The sequence below is a fragment of the Myxocyprinus asiaticus genome, chromosome 14 (genome assembly GCF_019703515.2).
Source record: "Myxocyprinus asiaticus isolate MX2 ecotype Aquarium Trade chromosome 14, UBuf_Myxa_2, whole genome shotgun sequence".
Taxonomy (NCBI): domain Eukaryota; kingdom Metazoa; phylum Chordata; class Actinopteri; order Cypriniformes; family Catostomidae; genus Myxocyprinus; species Myxocyprinus asiaticus.
Window position 1 is genome coordinate 25973797 of NC_059357.1, and position 18874 is coordinate 25992670.

At 36.6% G+C, this 18874-nt stretch overlaps 1 protein-coding gene across 1 annotated transcript; it reads left to right on the top strand.

Moving 5' to 3' along the window:
• The first annotated feature begins 6720 nt into the window (after positions 1 to 6720).
• Positions 6721 to 17911, top strand: slc16a6b (solute carrier family 16 member 6b). The gene is made up of 6 exons (XM_051716662.1): positions 6721 to 7093; positions 8883 to 9137; positions 9915 to 10058; positions 12570 to 12698; positions 13954 to 14820; positions 16087 to 17911. The coding sequence occupies exons 2-6, from the start codon at positions 8900 to 8902 to the stop codon at positions 16323 to 16325; spliced, it is 1617 nt and encodes a 538-aa protein (XP_051572622.1). The 5' UTR covers positions 6721 to 7093; positions 8883 to 8899; the 3' UTR covers positions 16326 to 17911.
• The last annotated feature ends 963 nt before the right edge of the window (positions 17912 to 18874 follow it).

Genomic DNA, 18874 nt, shown 5'->3' on the forward strand with positions numbered 1-18874 from the left:
GCAATATAATTTACGCTCTCACAAATCTCACTCTGCCTATGCAAATCATTTCGGCACTATTTTACCTTCATAGACCACTCTGCAATAAACCATGGCAAAATAACTGACAAAATCAGTGATACAAGCTTGGAAAACTCTTATTATTAAAGGGACAGTTCACCCAAAATTGAAAATTCTCTCATCATTTACTCACCCTCAGATGTGTATAACTTTCTTTCTTCTGCAGAACACAAATTAAGATTTTTTGAAGAATATTTCAGTTCTGTAGGTCCATACAAGTGAATGGTGGCCAGAACACTGAAGGTCCAAAAAGCACATAAAGGCAGCATTAAAATAATCCACGTGATTCCAGTGATTAAATTAATGCCTTCAGAAGTGATATGATAGGTGTGGGTGAGAAAAAAGTCAATATTTAAGTAATTTTTTTTTACCATAAATCTTCACTTTCACATTTTTCTTTTGTTTCTGGTGATTCACATTCTTTGTGCATATCGCCACCTACTGGGCAGAGAGAATTTATAGTAAAAAAGGACTTCTATTTCTGATCTGTTTCTCACCCACACCTATCATATTGCTTCTGAAGACATGGATTAAAACACTGGAGTCATATGGATTACTTTTATGCTGCCTTTATGTGCTTTTTGGACCTTCAAACTTCTGGCCACCATTCACTTGCATTGTATGGTCCTAAAGAGATGAAATATTCTTCTAAAAATTGTGTTCAGCAGAAGAAAGTCTGGGACACATCTGGGATGGCATGAGAGTGAGTAAATGATGAGCGAATTTTAATTTTTGGGTGAACTATCCCTTTAAAATCTTATTAAAGTTTGTTTATTTATTTATTTAGCTTGGATTGAGTAGACAGCTGACAGTAAAAATGTAAACTCTTCTTGATGATGTCATACTCAGAGAGCATGACCTTATTTGGTATAGATATCTTATCTTATAGATATAATTATGTGGTGGCCTTGAACAACCACAAACACATGCAGTTTACCGAACCCTTTAGCTTCTATTCATGAGTTACCAGTACTCAAACCATATCAGCAGCTAACCTGATAGCTGACAAATATCTAACAATAGTGGAGAAAGAATGAAATAGGATGTATGGCTATGGGTATACTGTAAACTCTAAAAAGGAATCAGAACTCAACAAATTTGAGGCAATCAGTTACATCAAATTTAAGATAATAAACTCCCTAGTTTAAGTTTATAGAACTTTCAGATTTAGATTTTGAACTACACATTCGAGTTAATTGCCCTTAACTTGAAATATTGAGTAATTTAACACATTTTAATGGCACTTAATTTTAAATTTAACTCAATTTTTGTTGAGCTTAAAATGATCATGTAAGCTCAATTTAAATACTTTAAACAGAGAGTATCTATATCCACAGTAGTTAGAAGTAGCTTGGACAGTGAATGCTAGCATGCTGAATGCATGCTAATAGGAAACACTGTTTTGATTTGCATAGCAGTTTGCTCTTTGAGTAAAGCAATGTTCTGTTGAACCATCTTAATTCGTACCCATCCTAATGGTAACCCCTGAAAACTTTAACAGAAACTCTTAGAAATAACAAAACAAACCATTAAATACTAACAAGTCTCCCCTTTGACATTCATCTTGCACAAAGACACATTATATAACACTTAATTTTAACATTTACTCTCCCTGTTGAGTGTCATGTTACATTTAAGTTCCAGTAAATTTAAAGAGACAAATTCATTATATATATTATATATATTAATAAATATATAAAAATCAGTTTACATAAAAGGTGTCAGTTTCGTGAACTCAAAACAAAGAGAATGTTTTAAATACTCATCAAGGTAATAATTTGTATGATTAAATTTTTTTCCTACTCAAAACAATTAATTATTTTGAGCATTTGGGTTTACAGTGGGTAGTTGACATGAGATATATTCAATAAGTTAACAAGTTCTGCAGTGTGACATGCTATACTCCATCTAAAATATTTTAACTGCATTTTGCTAATTCATTTTATGCATGAAGTTTTTATGACCTCATATTAATTGAGAGAGTGCATGGAATATTTGAACTTCAAAAATTAATTTGTTACCTGAAGGACCATTTGAACTAATGAAGGCAAAATGTCATTAACATTTATGTAAATATGAATCTAAAATCCTGAAGATTTAAAAAAATGTCATAGACATGTTATGTGTAAAATACACATATACAAATACATGATAACTGAGGCCAGAGTGCTCTCTTGCACAAAACTAAAGAGTTTTGTTTTTGGAATTCAGATAAGTATGTCAGCAAAATGGTGTGAATATCAGAGAAACCTTAGAACATGATCCATTTTGTGTGACCATGAGAGCTTATGTAATATCAAGAGTCAGCTGTGCTACACTGATCATTATATGTTTTGACAAGGAATGGAACATGTTGAGCTTTGGACAAAATCTAGTCAACACAACTTTGTTGATTCCTCAGTGTGCTAAACCTCTTAGGTCAAGTAAAAAAAACAAAAAAACTCCAGTTTAAAAAAGATTTTATATCTTTACGTTCTTCACAATTCCTTTTCATGATAATTCCTGCAAAAGCATATTAATACATTTTAATCTGTAACTTGAGTTAAACATTATGTCCTGAAAGTTTAAAGGTTTATAAATACAAAAAGTAAATTATGCAAAGAGTTCAAAAATACAGGCACAGGTCTAAGACTGGTGCCATGACAACAAAGGCTAGATGCCAAAGTTGAGGATAAAGGTCAGAGCGAAGTGTGAAACATCTGATCATGACCTGCTCATTGATAGACAAAAATAATTGTTCCAACATGAAATGTACAGTAAGTGCATTTATGATAGTGTAAAGGTGGATAGTTATCTATAAGGTAACTATATTTTTACACAGTCTAGAAAGATCCATAGTTCTCTCAGAGCAATGTGCAATAAATTGTTCTGATCAAAGTCTACACATGCAGTTTCCTGATCAGCAAGGTATGCTGCTGGTTGAAGCTGAGCAGCAATGTGTAACACTTAGATAGTTACTGGCATAGTTATTGAGCCGCTCGAGACAGAGTCATAAATGTCTGATCTATGGACACAGCAATGAGCAATTTCCTTGCTTGAACCTGGTTGAATACTTCTATTGTTATTCTAAAATGCTACAAAGGAATGTAAGCATACCTTATCTTGCAAGTTCTGATTACCAAACATCATTAAAGACAGATTACTTATTGTAAGGTGAATACAATTTTGGTGTCTCCCGTCAGATGGTGTTGTGTCTGCCAACAGGTTTACAGAAAGGTCCATTAAGAATACCTCCTTAAATCAAGCCAATTGGTATGGGCCATGCACTAAAATACATGCACTATATAGTTAGGCTGCTTTTGAGCATCCCCAGTAAAATACAAATTTTAATATCTAAAAATGGACCTTATGTGTCTGGGACATGAGCTGTCCAAGGTACTGAACAATATTCTGCGAAGAATTAACACTTCCAAACTGATGGTTTGTGCTTGATCTTATAGGACTAACATTGTCTTACGAATACCTGTGATAAGTCTATTGAAAGTTGCTGAAAATATAATCATAACGCATACATGTTACGTAAAGGGTTTGGCTGCTGTGCAAGGGGCAACATTTCTTCACAAGGACACTCCATGTAATCCGCTATCGATCTAACCACTGTACAATCAGGCATGAGTGTTTAATGATCAATATTTTGATGTGGATTAACTCTGCAAAGGGTACAAAGTGGTATAATTTAACCAGACACTGGAAGTCAGCATGTAATGATCATATGAACTCTTGTTACAAGAAAATCTACTGTCTAACAGCATCTTATGATGTTAATAATTATTAATCCTGCCAAGGCTTTAGTTAAAAAAATAAATAAAATGAAAAAGACAATTGTAGATAAAATAGATAATAACAGAAAAATACAACATATGCACATGTTTTTTTGTTTTTGTTTTTTGTTTTTGGAGCAATTACATAATAAAAACAATCTCCTTCTAGATCTTACGAAAGTTAATGATACTATCTATCCTTCGGTAACAAAGTTAGTTTGTTACTTAATAATCTCTATGACAGTCCACCTGTAAAACTGTCAGGGAACATAAATGCATAATCTCGCTACTATATTTTTATTGTCATATTTACTACATATCCCATCCCAAATATTTTATCCAGTAACTACTTTGTTGTCAAACCAGTCCAAAAAAGACACTCCAGACAAGTATTTTCTCAAGTTGTACTGCTGAAAAAATCCATCTTAAACTGGTAGCTGTGTTTTGGAACAAGGTAGCTGGTTTTCTACCTGGTCCAAGCTGCTCATTAGCTGGTCTTTAGCTGGTCCAAGATGGTCTTCCGGCAACCAGCTGGTCATACCAGGTCAAGCTGGTTTTTGGAACATGGTAGCTGGTCAACCAGCTTGAGCCAGCTCATGACTAGGGCTGAAACAATTAGTCGATGTCATCAACAACATCGACAATAAAAAATTGTCAATAAAAATTTTCGTTGTCGAATAGTTGCTTGATCTCATTTAACGCAACATGAGATCATTTGAAACTCTAATGATGACGCGTGAGAGCAGCACTGCAGTACACGCCTGACTAAGAAGTGGAAGAATTACCCCGCTCACAGTCCAGATGCAGTCTAAACTTTCCAAACAGCTTCAGGTGATGTAGATTGCTAAGTGTGAGGAAATTATACAAAAATACCAAATAAGTAAATACAGAAGCACTCTCGTTTTTGGAATAAGCGGAGCCCTTAAGCAAAACTCACATGTCGAGCGTCTTTAAAGGAAACACCCCGGCGTTACATCTTAAATGCTGTCATATTTAATACGTTATAGCTTTATTAAAGTTCAAATAATACGGAAGCAGATCATGTAAATAACTACAAACTCCAAAACTGCCATTTCTCTGTGTGCGGTCAGCGTCTCTTCGAGTTGTACGAAGTGTCCCGATCTAAGGGGGAGTGACTGAAACTGAACCCAGCTGAGGCACATTAGACTTGCTTTTAGAGAATAGATCTTGAATATAAGTATATTTTGTCTTTACTGCACTCGCAGAAGTGTAACAAAGTGAAAAAATACACTTATATACAAAGTAAACTTATATTTAAGATACATTCTCTTAAATCAAGTCTAAATATCTTATATGTTGCTTCTTAAGCACATGTATCTTGCTTTAAGGATTTTTAGACAATTTTAAATGGAAACAAGACAAAAACCCTTGATAACAATAGGATTTTTTGCAGTTAATTTCTTACCTGAATTAAACTTGATAAAAAGTATTTTCCCTTTATTTCAGTGAATGTCATTTAGACATTTAGAGGAATTTTTAAAAGATGATTTTGTCCTCTTTATTGTTAGTAAGCATGTTTAATACAACATTTTATGTCGGGGCACAAGCTGAATAATCGGTTAAGAGCTAACAATTAATTGCTGCAATAATCACAGAATAGTCGAATAATCGTTCTAATAATTGTTAGCTTAATCGATTATCAAAATAATGGTTAATTGCAGCCCTACTCATGACCAGCTTGGGCCAGCTCAGGGCCAGCTCAAGACCAACTCATGACCAGCTTGGACCAACTCATGTCCAGATTGGGAAAGCTCAAGGCCAGCTTAAGACCAGTTTAAGACCAGCTCATGTCCAGATTGGAAAAGCTCAAGGCCAGCTTGGGTCAGCTCAAGGCCAGCTTGGACCAGCTTTGTCTGCCTCATGGCCAGCTTGGACAAGCTCAAGACCAGCTCATGGCCAGCTTGGACCAGTTCATTACCAGCTTGGACCACCTCATGGCCAGCTTGGACCAGCTAGCTCAAGACCAGCTTGGACCAGCTCATTACCAGCTTTGACCTACTCCCATGTTCCAAAACAAAGATACCAGCTTAAAATGGATTTTCCTGCAGACTGGCTCATGCTTTTATTTATTTATATATGTATTTATTCTGCAATAAAACCAATGGCCTATTGCAGATGTTGAGACCGCTGCGGTGTGCTTATGCAGTATTTGTATGTAGTCGTGAAAGAAAGTGGGCACAGAAATCCAGGTTTGCATTGTTGCTGCCCAAATGCACTAGGTGGCTGTGTAAACAGGAAGGATGCGCCCGTGACGTCAACAGCCAGCAATATAAAAGATAACGAAACGTAAGAGTTTTGTTTGAGGAATTTCTTTAAAAGTGGTTATTAAAATTCGGATTATCCGCTAGTATTTAATTTATGTCATTAAAAAGCGTTGAAAACACACTCTTTATGAGCTGCTTCGTATTTGAGACAGAACTGGAATAAACCTGTTTTACCCGGTAGATTCCACGTGCACTGCACCAGTTTCTCCACCACAGCTCATCTCGCCGGCTCGCGCGTCCACGTCCACGTTCCCGTTCCCGAGAATGTCACCACGGAGACGCGCACGTCACACGGACAAAGTCCTGTTCTGTTCCTCACAAAGTGTCATTATTTATCACAATGTTGTTCGTTAAAAGAAGGTCACCGAGATCTAAAACGTATTTTGAAATGCTTGTATTTTTCATGAAACAGAATAGTCTAATGATGTCACGATTAAATCACTGATGGTCTTATTAAAAAAATGTGATATTAACATACCGTTACGGTCTGTTTCAGAGATTTTGTTTCCCGTGTAAACAGACAGGTGGAACTTGAGCGCATCCAATCGGTTCTTAAGAAAAGCGCCATAGAGAAGTGCAGTGCGCACTCCCGACGATTAGGAAGCAGACAGCTCTCGCGCCCGCGCCTGAATACCGGCTCCAGCCGGTATAAATTCTGTCAAACCTCAGCTAGAGGAAACAGAGACAGGGAGCGGGCACAAGATACAGTATCTAGCAATATAGTCCGTGTTTAAATTATTAGGGTAGTCAAATATAGACGGAATTAGACGCTCGGAAACAATAGGATTGATTTAAACCGTACACGATTCGCGCTCCTCTCATAAGTGACTGCGGATGCTCTGATAAGTCGAGATGTTCTCCAGTTAGCATTTCAACAAAGACAGATAGCTTCTTTCTTTCTTTTTTTAATTTGTATTTATTTTTTATTTTTTTTCGTTTTTCCCCCCCAGAAAGTTTATTTCGAGTGGTCGTTTCCTCAACATTTTGGTAAGTTCAAAATATTGGTACTGTTAAGTTTCCTAGGAGTGGGGCGCACGCGAGTGGTCCGCTTTCACCAAAGACTTGACTGAATTTACAAGAGATACCCTTTTATGGCTTCTGTTTTGTTGTCGATGATTCACTTGTTCGGAGAAGTATACAGTGTACAGTCGGTGGAGGTCCTGACTAATTCAGCATGTTTTCATGCAGTGAGGTTCAGATGTTGGAGTTTGGACGTCACGATGAGGACACGAAGTCCTGCTGCAGTGCGTATGCACTGCCCTGATAAAGTTACTTATTGCGTCAGCTTATTTCTCTTCAGACGCAACCACGAGAGTGTGTTTATCAAACTCAACGACTTAAGAACAATGACTATGCAGAGTATGCAATCTCTGCGTGTCTTGGTTGTTGTTAAAACAATCTGGGTAAAGTCTATTTATTTTATTTTATTTATATATTTATTTTGGCTCCCAAAATGTACAATATAAATTACAATGTTAATATTTTAATTTAATTAGTGTTGTTTTGCCTAGACACTCCCACCATTCGCCATTCATCGCCAGGTTCTTTCTCCAATAACCAGTGTCCATCCACAGTGGTTTCCTAACAAATTTTGCACGCAAATAGATTTGGAGCACCTAAAGTGAAATAGTCCAGCAGACAGGGCAGATTAAAGACAAGAGAGGCGTAACAACGAGACACAACTCATTGCTGCCTCTTGTGGTCAGCTGCAGTGTAAAAATGTTTTTGTGTGGTAACCTAAATGCTTCATGTGGTAACATTTAAATGAACTGGTTTTATTCAAGTCAAATGTGATATTTGATCAAAATAAACCTGACAAATTAGGTTACTCCAACAATATTTTTTATGGGTTAGATAAAGAGAAAATGGATCCTTGAGGTGACAATTAGAGGTTACCACTTTTTTCAGTGTGGCAATAGCATGCCATCAGAGCCAATATGGAAATTTCATAATTGCTAAAACTTTCTCTATTTAAAAAAAAATTGATATAGTGGTCTAATTTTATGAATATAGCCACAGCAGCATGCCACAAATAACAGAACTGTAGTTATTTTAAGCGAATTACGTAGATTTCACTGACACTCAGAATGAAGTGTTATGTTTTTTTAATGTTGCCATATGACAAAATACAAGTGTTGAGGTCTGTGTGCGCAGATCTGTATTTTGTTTCTATTGCAAGTAATGCAAGCTGATGTCTAATAGGCTACAAAGCATGCAATTAGCTTCCCTGTGGAAGGCTTCTAGATTTATATGTATATATAAAATGTTACATTTTGCTAACTTTATTTAAGTACCATTAACATCAGATTAGTAATTGAAACTTCAAAGTGTAATTTACTGACTCACTTGAATCAATAGTATGTCATGAAGTTAAGTAGATTTTACATAATTTTTTAGTATTTAATTTTAAGTTGTTATACCATTAAAATTTACATAGACAAACTGTATGCAAAAACTTGCAAAATAAAAATTAAGTAAATCTTACTAGCCTACATTATAAACAGAACCATTTAAATATTCTAATTAAATACTGACAATAAGCACAGAGAGGCTGTGTTCTTTCTGCTGTGTATTCACAGCAGATTTAGACAGTGTGATGAAGCATTTATTAAGGAATAAACTTGTCATCTTTTACAATGTACAATGCATTAAGAAAAGCCAAAAGGGCAGAAAAGAGTTAAGATGGGTTGAACTTATTGCTGAACTAGTTGTTCTTACACATCTGCTTTTACCAACTTTAATCACTCACTGTCACTTTGTTTACTCACGTTTATAGAAACATCAGCATCGAAGATGAAAGGATTGATGTCTACCATAAAGGGATGCACACGCCCCAATGTGTATGCTGAAGTGCCAGATGGTGGCTGGGGCTGGGTGGTGGCTGCTGCCTTCTTCTTTGTGGAGGTTTTCACCTATGGCATCATAAAAATTTTTGGAATCTTCCTTCAGGACCTTATGAGCTGCTTCGGTGAATCCAACAGCAGAGTGTCTTGGGCCATCTCCATCTGTGTCTTTGTCATGGCCTTTACAGGTAATTCAGTCACTAAACATTTAAAAGGGCTTTTCACACTGCGCTTAACCCCAGTTATCGTCTTTTGAAACCACGATTTTAACCCCAGGTAAAGCAGAGGAAGTTTAAAAGTGTGATTTCCAAGCCTGGAAAAATCATGGACATTAAAATATCTTAAAAAGTCATGGAAATATCTGTAGTGAATTCCAATTTTTCTAGTTATTCTAAACTCTACACTATTTAATATGCTAGAAATTGCTCTTATGTGAGTGTAATAAAATGATTGAAAAATGAAAATACCAGTTACAGTTGTGGAAACCCTGTAATGCCTTGAATATGCATGAAAAAAGCAGATCTGCCAAGCACAGCTTTTCTGTCTTGGCATTGTGCTGAAAGCAAGCAATGCCCCATTTAGTGGATGTGCTGACATGTGCTGTATAAGTGCCGCTGGCTGTTATGAAAGCTGATCAGGGATTCACTTACTTTACCTAGTGACAAAGCAGCCCCATCATGTCAACAGATGGATTTACATTTTTTCCAGCTAAAAGGACTTCAAAAGTAGCATTATTGTTCAAACATCAAGGCAGTCACTCAATAGGGCTTAGATTCCCTTGGTGCAGTATTACACACTACCATAAATGGACAGTTTAGGAAATGCATAGTTTCTTTTTATGAAGTCATGTCTTTGTAATTATATTTGAGCTGTAACTGCATATCTATACTTGCTCCTTGTCCGATTGTTATCGTCAACATGTAGTGTCAATGATTGTTTGTAATATAGTGCAATTTTGCCCACAGCTCCCCTCTCCATGGTGATGAGTAACCGGTTTGGCTATCGTCCAGTCATCATGCTTGGTGGACTCCTGATCAGCCTAGGTACCATCACAACAGCCTTCACCCAATCAATCACTGAGATGTACATCACCATGGGAGTCGTTGCAGGTAAATGCACTGTGTGTTAATGTGATTTTAAACTGTATGTGTGAAACATCTGTTTCTGCATTGCTTTCCTGGAAACAAAGTATTGAGCCAATTCAGTGTGGTTGAAAACGATTTTCCTTAGGGTGGTGTGACATTGTCAACTGACTAACTTTTACTTTTATTTTTAGAAATTGACTATCCAAAAATGTAGAAAGCATTTGCAATGTAATATTTTCTTGTTTGTTTGTATTAAAGCCTCAGCTTTGCTTTCTCAGCTTCGGGTTTGAATGGCTGCCACCTAATTGCTATTGCATGAATAAATTATATGGTTTTAATCATTTGCCCAGATTGATTTTGAATTGTTGAATTATTATTTTTTTTTTTTATTTTTTTTTTTTTTTCTTGGTACACATGACATTCTTTTCTATTCACTTATCCTTTTTAAAAATACAGAGAGGGAATTCAAGCAGTGCTGTGACTGGTATTTTCATTGGGCCAATCCGACCACATTCTCTAGCAATTAACTGGTCAACATTACTGCAAATATCAATGATAAATTATCACCTTTGGCACCCTTAGTGACTTTTGGAACATTATGAACAGAATGTCTCTTATTGGGACATTGTAGAGATTCAAACACTTTATCCAAATGTGAACTGAACTACTTCTAAGGAAACTCAATTATATACACTGGCACCCAAAAGTTTGGAATAATGTACATATTTTGCTGTTTTGGAAGGAAATTGGTGCTTTAATTCACCAAAGTGGCATTCAGTTGATCACAAAGTATAGTCAGGACATTACTGATGTAAAAAACTGCACCATCACTCTTTTAAAAAAGTCATTTTTGATCAAATCAAGACAGGCCCCATTTCCAGCAGCCATCACTCCAACACCTTATCCTTGAGTAATCATGCTAAATTGCTAATTTGGTTGTAGAAAATCACTTGCCATTATATCAAACACAGTTGAAAGCTGTTTGGTTCATTAAATGAAGCTTAACATTGTCTTTGTGTTTGTTTTTGAGTTGCCACCGTTTGTAATAGACTGGGATGTCTTAAGGTCAATATTAGGTCAAAAATGGCAAAAAAGAAACAGCTTTCTCTAGAAACTCATCAGTCAATCATTGTTTTGAGGAATGAAGGCTATACAACACTTGAAATTGCCAAAAAAACTGAAGATTTCATACAAAGGTGTACACTACAGTCTTCAAAGACAAAGGACAACTGGCTCTAACAAGGACAGAAAGAGATGTGGAAGGCCAGATGTACAACTAAACAAGAGGATAAGTACATCAGAATCTCTAGTTTGAGAAATAGACACCTCACATGTTCTCAGCTGACAGCTTCATTGAATTCTACCCACTCAACACCAGTTTCATGTACAACAGTAAAGAGAAGACTCAGAGGTGTGGGCCTTATGGGAAGAATTGCAAAGAAAAAGCCACTTTTGAATCAGAAAAACAAAAAGAAAAGGTTAGAGTGGGCAAAGAAACACAGACATTGGACAACAGATAATTGGAAAAGAGTGTTATGGATCTTAACCCCATTGAGCTTTTGTAGGATCACTAGACTGTAAGGTGCGTGAGAAGTGCCCGACAAGACAGCCACATCTATGGCAAGTTCTACAGGAAGTGTGGGGTGAAATGTCACCTGAGTATCTGGACAAACTGACAGCTAGAATGCCAAGGATCTGCAAAGCTGTCATTGCTGCACATGGAGGATTTTTTGATGAGAACTTTTTGAAGTAGTTTAAGAAGTTCTGAAATTTGTTTTCAAATTGTAATAGTAATTTTTCATATTATTAATGTCCTGACTATACATTGTGATCAGTTGAATGCCACTTTGGTGAATAAAAGTACCAATTTATTTCCATAAGAGCAAAATCTGTACATTATTCCAAACTTTTGGCTGCCAGTATATATACTGTATACATGCAGTATTTCATCAAAATGTAGCCCATAATCCATGTTAAATGCCCCACTGTAATAATTCTAATTTGAATTTAAGTGCTATAAAAAAAGTAAAAGCTCTAATTTGAACATTTTATTTGTATAAAATCAAATATTTGCTCCTCACTCACTATGTCCAAATATGGTGAATCCCTTGTTCATTTGTTGTTAAAAGGGGCTGATGTATTTTATAAACTCTCTTTATAAATTGATTACACTTTGGTTAAAATTTGAATAACACCAATTTTTTGACCACATAATCCTTTTGCTTTTCAGATCATAACCCATCAGAGTGTATGCTTTGTTGCACAAGATGCACTGCTAGCTTTCCCCAATAATCAAAGCATCCTTCCTCTGCCATTATTAGTTGATGCATCCTAACCTCGCCGATCTTTGTTTCTCCTTGTCTCTCCTTTTGTCTCTTTTAAATACAGTTTTCTTTCAGCCATTTGTCCAGTTTGTCCCATGGAAGAGAGCGGCCTGGTTCTTGGCGTGCTTGAGCCCGGCCCTCAGACCGACCTGAGCCCCTTGTGTTGAAGGGACCAGTGGCTGTCATCTCCCTCTTTGCTATTTATTTACAGGCCTGGGTTACTGCCTGACCTTCCTGCCTACAGTCACCATCCTCTCGCAGTACTTCAGCAGGCGCCGCTCTCTTGTCACATCCATCGCCTCCACAGGAGAATGTTTCTCCCTACTAGCTCTAGCGCCAGGTATGATAGACAGATCACACAATCTACTTACTTACTTACCTATCTGGTCACAGATTTGCAAAAATACTTTCTCAGTTACTAAAAATACAAACTTGCAATTGATTCAATATAAAACTATGCGCATAACACACATTACACAATACAACAAGCACGAAATGGGTCTTTCTAATTCAGATATTTGCTCTCAATGTACTCTCGACATCCCAGACACATAAATCCACTCTTTATGGTATTGTTTACCTGTACAGCATTTTTGGATAGAGATAAATGAGAAACTGTCTTCCATCTTGAATTGTAGGATTCCTCTCTCACCTGTTTTTTAGTTGGAGATTTATCAGAAATTGAAACCCCCTCTGCTCTTATTAAACCTATATACATAGCTTTAGAAATTGCAAAGAAAACTATTTTACGTAACTGGAAATCTAAACAATAATAAAGTATTAATCATTGGTCAAATTTACTAATAGAATACATATCAATTGCAGCAACATCAAAATGTTGCACAAAAAATGTATTGAATTATGGTCTCCATTTATAGTTTTTTTGCAATTAGATGAAAATCAAGCTTTCTGATAGTAAATGCAATGCTAAATATTACTATGACAACTGTTTTTGTCTTATAATTTATTTATTTTCATTGAATGTTTTTATGTGTCTTGTGTAAACGTTTTGTCCTGTTTCTCTATTTGTTCTATGCTATGTAAAAAAGTGTCAGTGAACAACAAAATATTGACAAAAAAGTATGATTGACAGTTGTGGGTCAGCACTCGCTAAACTGACTCAGGCAGCTTTGTTCTCACATTTACATTTATTCATTTAGTATTTAGTAAAAGTGTATTTGGAAGTCAGATATACTTGACAAGTCAAAGTTCTTGGGAACACAAATGTTTGACTAAACACTTTATTTTCACAGAAAGTGCAATGCTTTTCTGACATGTTAATCTTCAAAATTTGAAGATTCCGTCATCATTTACTCACCCTTTTGTTGTTACAAATCGTAAAATGTCCCTAAGAATGAATGTCTCAGTCACTACTCACTTTTAAAGTATGGAAAAAGATGCAATAAATGTGAATGGTGACTAAGATTAACATTGTGTCATCTGATGTAACACAGAAGACAGAAAGTCATACGGGTTTGGAACAACAGGCGGGTGATTAAATGATGACAGAACTTTCATTTTAAAATAAACTATCCCTTTAAAAAAAGTATAATGAATGACAAAAGTAATTATTTTCATTTGAATCCACAATGCAGCTTTGAATGCACTGAAGGAGCAGATTGGCTGGCGTTACTGCTTGGTCGTAATTGGAGTTTTGCAGTCTTCAATCATCGTCTTTGGGGCTCTTCTAAAGCCAATAATCATTAAACCTATACCGTCCACCACAGAGGGTGTCACTTCCCCACTGAAGGAACCTGAATCCAAATACGACCTGGAGAATGAATTCACACATACCTCTTTCAGTTCTGTGGACTCAGGGGTCCAATCAATCTCCTCCTCTCAAACTAATTTGTCTCAGGGCCAAGGATCTACAGAACCGGACTCTGCTGAAATAAAAGAACATGGGGAAGAGGAGGAAAGAAAGAACAAGGAAGAGACCCCACTCAAGGAGGAGGAGAAAGAGGAGTCAGGGGTCTCTAGACCCAAGCTGTTGGACTTCTCTGTACTCAGGGATGCCAGCTTCAACTGCTATGCACTTTTCGGCCTATTTGCCACACTGGGCTTCTTTGCTCCACAGCTCTATGTGATTGAGCTGAGCGTGAGCCGAGGTGTGTCACGTGACAGTGCAACTTATATGCTGTCGGCCATGGCAGTGGCTGAGATTCTAGGTCGTCTGTCAATGGGTTGGGTCCTCAATCGCAGGCCCATCCGCAAAATCTACATTATGCTGATTTGCACAGTGCTGCTGTGTCCGGTGCTGGTCATCTTCACCTTCGTCACTGAGTTCTGGGGGCTCATGTCCTGCTCCTGTCTCTATGGTTTCTTTCTGGGCACAGTGGCCTCCAGTCACATCCCCATGCTGGCTGAGGATGATGTGATCGGCATTCAGAGAATGCCATCAGCTGTTGGTGTTTATGTCTGCATCCAGAGCTTCGCAGGTCTGGCTGGTCCACCTCTTGGAGGTAAATGCAAAGCCTCTGTAGGCTGACTTATTAAAATAAGAAAAAATCATAACCACTTCCTATAGGGTTTTAGACACATATCTCCCTGGAGGCCATCCATCACCACACTTTTTGAGACTTATGTCTCTGCAGAACAAAAATGGTCTTTTCCCAATCAGTGGGCATTTTCAAACCAGGATTTGCATTTTTCAACCCCTTTACATGATTTGCCTACTACGTTGAGATTCCCTACTTTTTTGGATAGTCTAGAAATGCCCATCCCAGTTTGAAAATCCCACAGATTGGGAAACACACATTATTGTTCAGCAGAGACCTATATTTCCACATTTTGGACTCCCTTATCAGACACCACATATCAACTGATAGGTTGAATCAGGTGTTTTAGATGAGAGACACATCCATAATGTGTAGTGAATGGGGAACAGGATTGGAAAATTGTGAGCGCATTTACAGATTATGCTTAATTGTGTGGTCATGTAAATGCCTTAGTCTGTTTAACGGTTTAAGCAAAAAATGATCGGCACACATCGATTTTTACCCATTACCTTGATTTCGCATTGCACATAAACACCTTTACCATGTAAACACCTTTACCAGTGTTCTTACCAGCTTATCCATTGTGTGCATGCCTATTAACAATTTTATGTGAAAAGCTGAGAATAATCTGATGATTTCAAATTTCATGCAAATGCTGTTTTCTTGCATTGTCTGATTTTTTTTTAAAAAAAAGTAAAGCTTATTTTGGTAGTTATTAGCATATTGATGTGCATGTAAATGTGCTCAGTTTGAGCAACTTATCAATAGCATAAAAGCACCCTAGCATTGTTTTTAAATAACAAGTTTACATATATTCAGAAAATGAAAAACATAATAAATAACAGTATAAATGCACATTGCATTAAAAAAAAACCCCCCCAAAAAAAAAAAACCCTAGCAGTGTTGGCAAGGACAGGGATGCAAACTACTTACCTTTAGCTAAAGCTAATTTGTCTAAATTGTTTGGTAGAATATTCTACATTTTACTTCATTTTAAGCTTAAACACTTGAAAAAAGCTTTAAATACAACAAACAACTGAACTGAAAAGACACATCTGGAACACCTGTTTTCTCACCTTTTTCGCCTCTCACGAGTTTGCATCCCTGTAAGTGACAAGAATACATAGGCAAAAAAAAAATCTACTTATCAATGCAAACTTGCTAATAAATTGGTCTGTATGACACATGATGATACACATTATGACGATACTCTTGTGTCTTTGTTTTAAGGTGTTCTGGTAGATGTGACTAAAAATTACGGATCAGCCTTTTACTCCTGTGCAGCTGGAATGGGAGTGGGGGCTCTGTTTCTTGGACTGGTGCGTCCAGCCAAAACTGGCCTCTGCCTTTGGAGGAAAAGGAATCACCACGGGCAAAAAAAAGACAGAAAGTCCAACTCACAGGGTAGTGATGATGCCCCTGCTGACTTTGTAGAAATGGATGTGGAGATTGACAACAGTCCTGCCTGAATGCCGCCTCATCTCAAGAATCATGACACATGTGCACACACTTGTTATCCTTCACTTGAATAACCCCCCCCCACACAAAAGACTGCAGTATACAAACCCTGTGCCATTAGGGTTACACGATCACAATTAATTCAAACAAAAGTGTTAGAGAAGGGTTTAATTCATTGCACTTTTTCTTAGCCTCCAATCAAAACCACAAAGTCATGTTTACTTTTAGTGTGTCGTTTATTATTATTTATTAAACAGGAAGAGTTTTGAGGCACCTTTCCTGTGACAGAACACATACGTGTTACAGTATCCACTGAGAAACACACTTTTAAAGAGGGCAAGCATGACCTATACCTCTCATTTACCAAAGTCAGTGTGAAATGCACCCTCTCTATTTATTTTTTAATTATGTCGACCATGAACAATCATATTTTCACAAGTGAAAAGTTGTGGGACCTCATCTTGTTTCTATAATTGTCACCTACAAAATGAAACCTCAGGCCATAAATTGCTGCTCTCAGTGAGGTGGTCAATAGGCTTATTTATATTGGGTTGGTTTGCATAAACCACATTCAATGCTGAAGCTGAGGTACAGAGCTGTATAGTGTTTCAGATTAACACCATCATCTGCTTGCTTACATATTAGGGGTCCATTTGTTTAATCTTTAACTGTTATTGCTATTGCTAATGGAAACTATGTGGGCAACATCTCATCTTAGAAAGAGCGGGGTTACGTTGCTCTAATTACATCATTGCCGTGCTCCTTCGCTTGAACTGAGACCAGTTTATCTTGAAAACATTCCCATTAGAGATGGCGTAGACAGTGATAGACAAATTACAGAGGGGGGGGGGGTTACCTGCTGCACTTGCAAGTCTTCCTTCGTTTGTAATGCTGTCACTCAATCTGGAAATGTTTTAAGAGGGACAAATTACACAGAACAGATATCAAAGGCTTTTTATCATGGACAAATGGTTCCCTTTGAATTCCTGCTAAGAGATATCATGTAGGCAACCTAGAAACACTGAAACGTTTCTTACAAAAATTCCTAAGGATTCCAAAGAATGCTGCCATGACATGTTGCCGCCAGAATTTGGAGTGTGCCTTTGCAAATAATTCTATGGAATCATGGAGAGCTTGTGACTTATAGTAAACTGAAAGATGCTCTAAGAGCTCTAAAGTGAATGTAATACACTAAATTGCAATATCTTGATGAAAGTGGTAATGTAATTCAGTACATGGATGGCAGAATAATTGTGTCAGAATGAAAAGTATATGAGCAATGGGATGACTTAAAAATGTAAAAATAACTAAATGTATTCTTGCACGAATCTACTGCATATGAGATGCATCTGCTGATAAATCCCACTGAAAATCCTTACCTAATGACTTGAACTCTTATGTACCTCTTATCATATTCTGTACACTCATTTAATTTGTCATACATGATGTATTTAAATTATGTTTTGTACTTTTGATGAGAAGACACATTTTTTAATGTAATAAAATTGCAATGCAGATTTCTGCCTGTGAGATTCTGCACCTCTGAATATGGCAATTACATATGTTCAGTGTAGAATAAACTTGATGCTTTTTATAATTGTGTCCTGTGTGGTGTTTCTTTGATTACTTCTACTTAGGCTGATCTATACTGAAGAGCACCATAAGTACATCTAGTGTTTTTGTAAGGGCCTGGATATAACAGTAACATGAGTCTGGACAATAGACCGTATTCACAGTAACGCCATCTTTTTTTTGAAAAGAATGCACTGTATAAAGCTCATAGATCGAACATATTTTTTCCCAGCTGGGAGGTTTGACATTTTTTATTTGATGTAATTTCAACATAGACAAAATTCATGTTGTTCTTTCTAATTTTCATAAGCAGACTCTCTTAGCCAATTATTCAATAAGGCGGTCATTTATTCACATATCAAGAATTTCTCTATCACTATCAAATCTGTCACTCCAAAAGAGTTTGCCAGTTGTGTTTGATGCTATTCCAACTGGGGTTATTATACTGTTTAAAGGTTATAAGTCTATCTATTTTGTTCAAATATAACTCTACCAGATCCAGCTGATACACTAGTAGGTAAAACTTGTTTCAAGTCTCCCAATCTGAAAAACAATCGAAATATCCGTGCCCTATTCCAAAGTGACTGTGTTTCCACTCCTCATGCAACTGTAACATGGAATACAGTGGGTCTGTAAAAAAATATTTAGTGGAAGAAGGTTCTGACACTTCCTAATAAATTTCTGTTAATAAATAATATAGTTAATAAACTTTCAGTGGTGTATGACCCCATGCCTTTATTATGACTTTACTTATTTGGCTCTGTACGCTTGTAATGATTTGTTTTTATTCAATTAATGATATTTACTCCATATCTTTTCACCTTTTTATTATTTCTGTCTCTGTATCACTTATTTTGGCATTTCTGTTTAATCCCCTTGGCACTGAATGTTGTTTTTTTCCTTTTTTTTATTTTTTTTTGGTTTGTGTGTCCTGCAAATTGTATATCTGTATGTGAGCATAATAATGATAAAAAATAAAGCTTGTAGA